At 38.2% G+C, this 11065-nt stretch overlaps 1 protein-coding gene across 3 annotated transcripts in view; it reads left to right on the forward strand.

Moving 5' to 3' along the window:
- Stpg2 (sperm-tail PG-rich repeat containing 2) overlaps positions 1-8663 on the forward strand; it is a 524919-nt gene extending 516256 nt beyond the window's left edge. Inside the window, exons 13-14 of one of the 3 annotated variants that reach the window (XM_017591047.3) lie at positions 3778-3926; positions 8193-8663. In XM_017591047.3, coding sequence (XP_017446536.1) covers positions 3778-3926; position 8193 — 150 coding nt within the window. In that variant the 3' untranslated portion in view covers positions 8194-8663. Of the gene's footprint in view, positions 1-3777; positions 3927-4148; positions 5044-8192 lie in introns of those variants that run through there. The other 2 variants (XM_008761520.4, NM_001100993.1) reach the window with 2 other exon arrangements.
- The last annotated feature ends 2402 nt before the right edge of the window (positions 8664-11065 follow it).

An 11065-nucleotide genomic window follows, 5' to 3' on the forward strand; every position in this document is an offset into this window, starting at 1 on the left:
TTAATATATCACAGCCAGAATAAATCATTAGTCACTATATTCCTCTCATCACCTTTACTTTGGAACAGGTTTTTGATCTTAGTATTTCTGGGCAGCAGCGACATTCTTGAAGTGATTTGTTAATGGTTTTGATATTCTATCTTTTAACATATATACACATACCACAAACATTAAGAACCCTGTCATTTTCTTTTCTAATGAGGAACAAAGAAATACATCTAAGAAAAAAAATGTCTTACTGTGATTTGGAAAGGCATTCATTATTCTGGAGAAGAAAATATATACTTTTAATCCAAGCAAGCATATGAATAAATGTGTGCTAATAACCCCTTGTGACAGAAATGATTTATGCAATATATTTTATGGCACATAGTGAATATATACCATATTATTTATAACTTTACCGAAAGCCATAACTAATGGAAAATTAGAACATGTTCAAATTTATTTCATTAAGTGTTTGAGACAGAAACATAGCTTTTAAAAGTGGATTCATTGTCCCTCAACTGTAATTCATGATTCAGACACATTCATCATGGTTTAGGGGAACAACACATATAAATTGTTCTTAGTTCAGATTAATTTTAAATCAGTTTTACAAGCCATATGATACCTAACATAAAACTCTTAAGTGGACACCGGGCTCATCTTTGCCGCAGGAATGTACTTTCAGAGACTTTTGGGTTCTAAAAGCCACAGTCTGCACAGGATTTCTCTGAAGCTCAAGTATACCAAGACCTATTCAGTGCTCTCCTCAGGCATAAAATGATGGAAATGCAAAATCACTGATGCCCAGTCTCTAGTAAGGTGGCAGGCTTTCTACTTCTCTCGCTTGCATGCGAGGTAGGAAGAAGAGAGTTGTGAACTTGATGTCTTCTCAGTGGGTTAGAACTTAAGTTAGGCTTTGTCTTCCACATCACTTCAGTTTAGTTGCTCAGTTCAAATTGTTTATGGCTCTCTCTGGTTATCAGAGCATCTGTGTCATGGTGGCATCACGGATGTTATTTCTCTCTGGCTTCTTAGTGCTATAACCCCAAAGACTCTTAGTGCCCCACTGTATTGCTTTGCTCCATGGTCCTGCATTGGGTGGTTGGTGCTGTGCCCTGTGTTCAGGAATCTTCTGCTGTGCTTTACTCTTTTGTTGGTCCAGCTTTCTAGTGAGTTCAAGTCTTGTAGTGCACATATCCATCAATGTTACATGGTTTGCAACCACACACTTTAATGCAGTAAAGTAATTAAGGCAACATTTTATTTCCTTGTTTTAGTAGATGTAATACCCTTATGCAGAGCTCTTCCTCGACTTTTGGAATAATATTCACATCTTGTTGTGTGAAGCAGTTACCCATTTTTTTTTATGATTGGGATGATTTTCTGAAATAAAATCCTACACAAGGCAACCACTAATATTTTATGATTATACTTTTGAAACATTTATGTGTTTTTATTTTTATAGGTACATGATTTCTAGATGATATGCAGTCATTTACTGTCTATTAATACAAAACTGCTCATTCTGACATGTGTGTCCCTTTAATACGGCCATTTTCTGGGTGCTTGAAGCATACTTTGTCATATGGTGCAAAATGCTTATACTTTACAGTACATTTCTATTTCATTCACCACCATGTTTGCAGAAAGAATGTCCACTGCCTTAAGTAGTATAGCGCTATGTTTTTCTCTCATGTGTGGCGCCCTCTTTCTAAGTCTTTGTAAGGGAGACGTCCCATATCTAAAATCTTTACCATGAGGGGCCCTTAGGGAAGGGCCTTGGAAGATTCTGTGGCCCAGTAGCCTTGGTAAACTGGTTATTTCTTGTTTCTGATGTAGATGCAGCCTTCACACATCCACTGTGTTTCTACACTTTTGTGCCCAATTTCAGATCTACTAGTAACTCAGCATTGCGCTAAGTCTGCCTGAAACTCAAATCATCATATTAACTTTGAAGATTGTACTGAGTAATGAGCCAGTATGGACACTTGGAGCCTCACAACATGTGTTTTTTAATTCCAGCCTTTAGCTCCTAACTTTTTCACCTTACTTCCTCATTCCCTAATAGTGACAGACTTTCAACCTTCTGGAGTCAGTGTTTTTGCTTGGAAGTTGGTGAGAAGTAGGAAATCATGGTTTGGATTAACACTCTGATCGTCTTGTTCATTTTACTGTGATCCCAGGTTACACACACATACAGAGAGGGGTAGGTAGGAGGCAGAGGAAGAGAGAGAAAGAGAGGGAGAGAGAAGGAGAAAGAGGGAGACAGACAGAGACAGAGAGAGACTGAGATTTTTGGCAAATCAGTGATGTCCTAGTATTTCAGAATTAGAATTTGATTGCTCTAATCCTGTTTACCTGTGTGTAAGGTTGTCAGGAAGAGGAACACACAAGAGAACATGTGATCCAAAGACAGAAGAGGTTAAGCTCAAATGGAAAAAAACAACCCTCTAGAGCAAGGATTCTTGGCCTTTGGATCTCATCACCTTTGTGGGTTGAACAACCTTTACACAGGGTTGCCTAAAACCATTAGAAAATGCACCTTAAAATTCATAACAGTAGCAAAATTAGACGTATAAAATAGCAACAAAAATGTTTTTTTTATGTTTGGGGGTCATATAAAAAGGTTGCAACATTAGGAAGCTTGAGAACTTGCTCTAGAACAAGTAACCAGAGCCCTTACAGAGTTGTAGGGTAGTAACTTACAAGTTGGCGTAGTTATACAGAAGAAACATGGAAGATAGGGGGAATTGATAAGGACTACTTCACATTGACTAACTGTGTTAATTTGTCTATCAAATACAAAGTGATATAAAGTAAACCTGCTCTGACTCCATTAAAACATGAGGAAATTAAAGCTCTTCGATAAGGGACAATCTTGTGGAAGACACGCTGCTAACGGCTAATTATACTCCTATTTGAAGCTGATTTTAGGCCTATGACTGTTGTCTTATCACATTCAGCCCCATGTGGAAAACTATAAGTCCCAGAATGCAGAATTCTCAACTTGTTTTCTTAAACTACTCTTCTCCATTCCCAGCCCTTCCATAACTTTTACTGTGTGGTGTCCACCAGAAGGGCAGTCCGAGTCAGAAGGGAGGTGTTGCAAGGGCTGTGTAACCACCTAACGTTGGGTTTGGTCTGCTCACATGGACTGCTGCAATTGATACCAACAGCAGTACCACAGCAGACTTAGGACTTAAGATTTTACCATTGCAATGTATGATTTCACTCTCCCTATTTTACAAATGTCTCCAAAAGCACACTTAGATAATAGCAGATGAATGAACACTGCATTAATTTTACCATTTAGTCACTTCTAAAGTGGCTTCAAACATTTTCTTCTTAGAGTCTTCATTGATATAATGCGTAGGCAAGGTAAATGTCCTGTATCTTGCTAGCTCATGTCCATAATACTGAAATAGTATTATAATATACATGCACACACATACATAAACACATATATATTGCATATTGTAATTATAACATATAATATTACTATATATTTACATATACTGTAATTATAGTATATTATATATTATATAGTATCAATATAATATACACATAAAATTTTGGCAAGACTATTAAGTATAATTTAGTTAAGGTCATGGCTAATAACCTTTTTACATGTTAAAGAACATTTATAGATATTAATCCAAATCGTAGTATATTAATGAATGATATATGAGTTAATTTGTATCAATGATATCATTGTTTATTTATCTAAACTTATCCTTTAAGGCATACAGATGATATAATTAAAATAAGTTGTTCCTTTGTTCTCTACAGCTCAGTCCATTTTTTAGACATTCGCTTCTGAAGAGAACATACAATGTCACTCTACCATGTTCGGCTTCCCTCAATAGAGAACATGCTGGTCATGCAGTGCAAAAAACCAGACAAAAATATCAAAGAGAGAGATTTAAGCATCCTAACTGGTAAGTATACTGGGCCCACAGAGTCATGGAGAGACATGTATGTAACATGCACTTTCACTGTGGTGTAGATGTCTTGGTCAGATCCTTGACTTCCCTCAAGGTGATTAGCCTGGTTTATGGTGTCAAGCAGTCATTAAGAGATTATAGTAGAAAATCAGCTTCATGCTTCTACATTAGACTGCTAAACTTGTTTTAATACCCTGTTTTTCTTCTTGTTTTTAGTGGCAAGACAGAAGAGTTACCACAATGTAATTAAATTATGGACTCTTATTTAACTAGTTTTCCAATACAAAGAAATAAATTGTATTATAATAAATTATAATAAATTCATAGTGTGCTCAAGCCAGACATTTTGGGATTGTATGATATAGCAGAATGAATATCTTCTGAATAAATTGTAATCCTTATGTACATTTAGACAAACAATAGGTTTTCTCTTCTAAAGCATTAGCAGATAGCTTACTAGCTCTAAACTAACCACTGAATTCCTCATGACGATGATAATACCTTAGGCCTGATTATCTATTTTGTAATGTAGGATAGAACTTACACAGCTCGATCATGCTGTATCTAAAGACCCTTTCCCATTTCAGTGTTTATACTATTCAAAGGTATTGTACTCATGTCTTGAGTATTTTTATATTAATTATTGCAGAACTAAATTCTAAACAAACAAGTTATTTATCAAAGTAATAAACATCTCTACCTTCAAATCTACTACATGACAGCCTGTTAGAGGAACAAATAAAATTCTTTATTAGTATCACTGAGATCAAATATAAATAATGGATATCTGTATTTATGAAGGTTAAGAATTTCGCAATAATATTATTTTACATTTTATTTATTCCCTTTTCTTGCAGTAATTATAAAGTATAAAATTGTCTGCAGCCAAAATTATGATTCTATTGGTCAGTGATGATGATGACCTAGATTGGAATAGCCACATTTAGATGAGGACCAACTATTTTGTATTGAAAAGTAATGTCCTTGTTTCATTTTAAATTTTGGAAAATGTTTTGTGAAATTAAAAAAAAATCTAGCTTGGAAAATATTTTCTTTCTGCATATCTAGATCACCAGTATCTGTCTCCTAGTCCCCTAATGAGCTGTTTTTGCTTTGAAGACTTTGTCTTTTATCTGCTGTCAGAGCATCAGAAAAACAAAACAAAACAAAACAACAGCCCACGCACAGACTCAATGTTCTTACATTTTCTTGCCTTCAGCTGCTTCTACAATGTTCTTTGATGTTTGCTAATATTTGGCATTGTGTAATTTAGTGGGATTTTTTATTAGCTGTAAAATTATAGCCTATTATCTTTTCAAATATTGCTGTTCTATATCCTTTCTCACCCTAACTTCATAATCTGGTGACAAGTATTTTTGTCCTATGTTTAATGAATCCCACATGTTCTCATAAGCATTGTAACTATTTCATTTACATTTTTATTCTCTGTTTCCTTAAGAACTTCCTGTAGCTCACCAACCCTCCATCATCTAACTTGACGATAAGTACATCTACTGTGTTCTTAATTTAAATTATGTTTTGTTCAACTCCAGAACTTCCTTTTGACTCGTATGCATAAGTTTTGTCTTCTTGGCTTGTGAGCATTTCACTCTCCATAATGTTTAAACCACAGAAGGCAGCCCCGACTCCGGTTGAGACTTGGCTCTGCTTATAGCATCTGTCTGCCTTCTGTTTTCTCTCCTTCACCACATCTGACAAAATGGCTAATGGTCTTCTCAAACCAATGTTGCTTATGGAAATTTACCACATGGTTGATGCTCTGGTGTTCATGTTCCTCCAATGCCTGTACAGGGATGTGCATGTGGCTGATACCGGAGTCTTTAGAACACGGTTTCCTCACTCGTCAGGAGTTACGGTTCTCATCTCTCAGTTATAAGGTGCTAAGCCTGTCACCTCCCAGGCAGTCAGGGTTCACCATGCCTGTCTCTTACCCGCTTCCTCCATCTTGTGCAATGTTGGAAACTGCGCCACTGCTGAGATCTTTAGTTGTCATTTTTAAGGCCACTTTTTGAGTATATTGGCCACATGCGTGTGCGTTTTGACAAATATTTATGTTAGAGAGCAGTACTCTGCAGGATTACATGTGTTCTTCACTTCTCTTTAGGTTCTGCCTGTAAGACCCTGAGAATGGCAGACTCTGAGCTCTGAATCCTCTCTCTCTCTCTCTCTCTCTCTCTCTCTCTCTCTCTCTCTCCCTCCCTCCCTCCCTCCATCCCTCCCTCTCTCTCTCAGTTAATTTTTTTCAACTTGTTCACCTTACATTCCATTCACTGCCCCCTACAGGTCACCTCCTCCCACAATCCTTCCCCCTTCCCATTCTCCTCTGAGCAGGTGGCTACCTCCCTGGGTATCCTCCCCAACCTCTACCCTGGCCCACCAACTCTCTGTGAGGTTAGGCACATCTTCTCCCACTGAGGCCAGACAAGGCAGCCCAGCTAGAAGAACTTATCCTACATACAGGCAACAGCTTTTGGGTTAGCCGCTTGTCCAGTTGTTCAGAACATGGGTGAAGACCAAGCTGCACATCTGCTGCATATGTGCATGTGAGGGGAGGCCTGGGTCCAGTCCATGTATGTTCTTCGGTTGGTGGTTCAGCTTCTGAGAGCACCAAGGGCCCTTGTTAGTTGACTCTGTTGATCTTCCTGTGGAGTTCCTATCCCCTTCGGGGCCAGCAATCCTTCCTCCTATTCTTCCACAAGAGTCCCCAAGCTCCAGCCACTGTTTGGCTGTGGGTATGTGTGTCTGTCTGAATCAGCTGCTGGATGGAGCCTCTCAGAGTGATTTCTTGTCTCTTCAACATTGCCTTTCTGTCTCCCTCAAAGGTAGCATGAGGCTTGCCTTGGGTTACTTGCTCCTTATCTTTCTCCTCAGGTTCCTGGCTCTTCTGGTTATTTCTGTGGCCTCCTTCCTTGATGTGATTTTAGACCAAAATAAGTTTTTAGTAATACGATTTTTCAGATACATAGTCTATAATATATTGCTCATTGCCATATCTAAAATTTCTTATTATCATCATTATTCTTAGGTGTTTTCTCTTTTATGTACCAACAATTTCCAAAACCCAGTATCTTCAATGGACATTTACACTGAAAAAAGAGAATTTTATAAACTCCCAGTCTCCTAGTCTTCTACTCACTCATTAGTTAATCCACTATTACAGATGAACAAGAGGACGCCAGACCATCTTCTCCTTGTGTAGACATGCTTACCGTTGTCAATGCAAACCCTCATAAAAACCTACCAGATTTCCATGTAGGAGTATCTTACACTCCTGTAAATGTGAATCCACTTGGAGTCTCCATCTTTAATTAAATTTCTGGGGAAAAGAAAAGCACATGCTTAATTATGACACGATTAGGGAGAACGTTAATGTTTGGCCGAGCTACAGTACTAACTCTCAGAGAAGAGTGAGCTACTATGTCCAAATGCTGCTACCAATCCAACTCAATGAGTGTAACAGGAGAAAGCAAGACAACGGAGCACTGTCCTGTGGTTGGAAGTTAGAAAACAGCCACCTCTCAGTTTGAAAAGTCACATCAGATGGTAAGAGGGCTAGAACCTGAACAAATTCTCATACTCCCAGGTTTCCCTGTATCAAGTCATATGTATTCAAGGGTTATTTGCCATAGAAGGTACCAAAGCACTCTTTGTTATGTGTAATCTCACAGACACAATGCCTAGGAAAAGGCTAGCATTTCTCCACACATGAATCCTAATAGAGCTTCTTATTCTGCAGCATATTATATAAGTAACTGCACTGTTCTTCTTGCTGCTGTAGTATTCTAAAGGAATTTTGCTTCCAGACCATTTGTCCCGCCTAAACACCAGCATGTTAAGTTATACCATAAAAGAATTAAGAGCATATTTGCTGGTATTTTCTCTTGACTCTCTCTCGGGTTCATCTCGTTGGATGTGCTACTCTTGTAACACAGCACCCACAAGGTTGCAGGTACAAATCACACATTACACACATTATGAAGCCCCAGTCTCCAGCAGACCACTAGTACAACCCAAAGGGCATGTTTGTAGGGAGGAACTTCTTGAAGATACGTAGGTCATTGTTTTGTTCTTAAAGAAGCACATTTTAAAGTGTGTTCCACAATTAGGATGTTTGGCTGAGCTGTTACACCAGCTCCTTGTTTGAGATAAAAAGAAGTAATTAGAAAGCATATTTTGGCCCAGGTAGACATTTATACAATAGAGACACAACTTACTGAAACCACTTTTCTTTCCTCACAGATATATCCCAAAGGTAACATTGTATAACCCAAGGTAAACTGGCAGTCTTCTCTCACAGATGCTCTTCCATTGTGGTGACTGCTCGAAGAACACAGTGCCCATTCTAACCTCTACAGACAGGAAAGTCTATTGCTGTAGCACATTTAATTCTAATTTTCTACCAAATTTCCCCATTACAGAAGATATATTAATAAAAATATATATTCATATTCTCCATTGCATTCTTTGTAAACACATACTTTTGATGGTGCCATATGAAATAAGGAGTTTAAGACATCCAATGAAAGCTTTTCTTTTTTATCTTTAGAATCTGTCTCTCATCAGAAAATGCAGTGATGCTCTGAACTCCAAGCGAGCTAAAGAAAAGCTGTGCTGTTAATGTGTGTATGCGCTACCCTCCTGGCCAGTTTTCCTGTGCTCCGTTTCTCTGAAATTCAAAAAGTATAAAATTAAAAGAATCGCAAAAGACTATTCACTGTGTCTCTCTTTGTGTTTATTTTATGTGCAAGTAGAAAAACAAGGAAAAGTAATTAAATTGTCGCAAACCCTTTCCCATGGACTATTGTTTGGGAAGACGGATATTCATTTGTTTTCCTGGGGCAGCGGTATAGGAAACTCTTTATGGGTTAGCTTATGTCAATTCTGCACACGTTGCAACACGTGCTTTTATGATGGTGATTATTATCTTTGGTTCCTAGTACTCAATAAGCATTTCTGATATGGTCAATCTGGTAGAAATGAATTTTCTAAATCTGTGTTTATTTGAAAAAGTACTTTTGACTTCAGTTTTGAAGGCCAGCTCTACTGAGTGCCGTCGCCATGGCTGGTAGGATCTCAGGCATTTGATGCTGACCAGTGGGCTTTCTGTTGAGAACTCTGCTGGAAGTCTAATGGGAATTTCACTTCATGTGGCTCGACACAGGGCTCTTCATGTCTTTAGCTCTAGCTTCTCTTACTATTTTGAGCACAGGATGCATCAGTGACCATCCAATCGGGGTAAGTCTACTTGGTTTTGTTACATTGAGTTGCTTAAGTATAGGTATCCATATCTCTGAAAGTTTTTTAAATCTCTAGGCTCCATTTCGTGTGAATTTTTAATTCCCATTTCTTAACCTTCTGAAATTGCAGTAATGGGAAAATTAAGTTAATGGTATTCCATCTCAAATATCTTGGGTTTTGTTTTGTTTCTTTTGTTGCTGTTGTTTGTTTTGTGTTTTTTTTGTTGTTGTTTTTAGGTTTTTTAATCCCATTCCTTCTCTTCCTTATTTTCTCCTTTTGCTTTCTGTGACTCGATGAACTCAGAAGACTCGTCAGGTTCTGAGATGCTCTTCTTCTTTGCTGTAGTCTGTCGGACAAGACAAGAACAAATGTTATCATACTGACTGCAAACTAGGCACCAAAGTTCTGACATTTCAAAGTACATACATCTCTTTGTTAAGTTTTGGGTTCATATACCACAGTATTTTAACACTTATTTGTGTTGTCTATCTGCTTCCTTGGCATCTGAAGAAAGTTTACTTGGAATCCTTACTTTCAATTCCTTTTCGAGTATTGCTATTTGAAATCTACTGCTGGAGAATTACTGTTGTTCTCCTTCAGGGAAGCCAAGTTTCCTTTTACTTGTGCTCCCTTGTGCCAGTGGTGTATTCTTATGCACTGGTGGCCATTTTTTCCAACTTTATGGAGTAGCTTTTGTGGGAAAACAGTTAGGTGGGATTCAGGACATCAGTGGTGCTTCAGCTTTGAAATAGAGAAAATCTACATTAGGCTTTGATATTATTTCTTCTTCCTTTTCAATGCAGTCAGGATCTTCAAGTGTATCATTTATCTAGAATGCAGCAGGAAATGAAGTTAGTTGTAAATTTTGCCATGGGTATGGGGTTCCATACATGTTTTAGTTAAATGGCTATTTGATGACATTTGGTTGTGTCCAGTAGTTGCTAAAGTTTCAACGTGTGGAAATATTATCTATTCCCAAGTCCTTGAGTAAAATACCAGTGATGCCACATGTGATGATGCTGGTTACTGAGTCCAAATATATAAAGGACATTTTATCCAGGACCTTCACAATGAGTCACAAGTTGCCCATGGCACCAGCAGTTACAGTTCTGGAACCACAGATTGGACAGGTGTGGGTAGGACTTAAGCTTGTGGCTATGAAACCTGCCCAACCTAAAACTAGAAGATACTCAACAAGGCTGCCACTGAATGTGGTTCAGTTTTCATCAGGGCCCAGCCGCTAGCACTGGAAAGATAGATGGCAATACCGGAACCCTTTGCAGGAGCTTGGCTTGGCTTCTATTGTATAAAAATAGCTAACAGAGAATCCTAGGTAGCAAAGTAGGTAGGAAACTCAGCAGGCAGCCATAATGGATGCACTGTGGGACCATGGAATTCTCCAGCAGTCAAGTTCTCTGCCTGCTGCTATGATTCGGGGTTGGTGACACTGTTCAACTTGCTTTTACCCTGGGAGAATTAGGGAGGATCCCACTGGAAGGTAAGATTATGGTTGGACTTTGTTGGATCTTGTAGTTGGTTTGTTTGATTGTTTTCCCTTTACATTGCTTTTTTTTTAATCTCTGCTTGCTAGTAGGTTTTCACGCACTTCTTCGCTGATTTACAGTGTTCTCCCTTTCTCCCAATCAGTCTCAAAATTCAGTTTTCTTGTATGTCTTTGGTTTCTGCTCTGTCAGATTAATGTTCATCGCATCCATGTTATAAGTTTACATATTCAATCTCAAAAGCTTGGTAGATGCTCTGCCATGAATACTATTTTGGAAAACCAGTTATTCACAGCAAATGGTTTATGTCATTGCTCATATTCCAGAAGGATCATTGGCAATTTGGTATTTGACAAAAAGCCACAGAAAGTA

The sequence above is a fragment of the Rattus norvegicus genome, chromosome 2 (genome assembly GCF_036323735.1).
Source record: "Rattus norvegicus strain BN/NHsdMcwi chromosome 2, GRCr8, whole genome shotgun sequence".
Classification (NCBI taxonomy): Eukaryota; Metazoa; Chordata; class Mammalia; order Rodentia; family Muridae; genus Rattus; species Rattus norvegicus.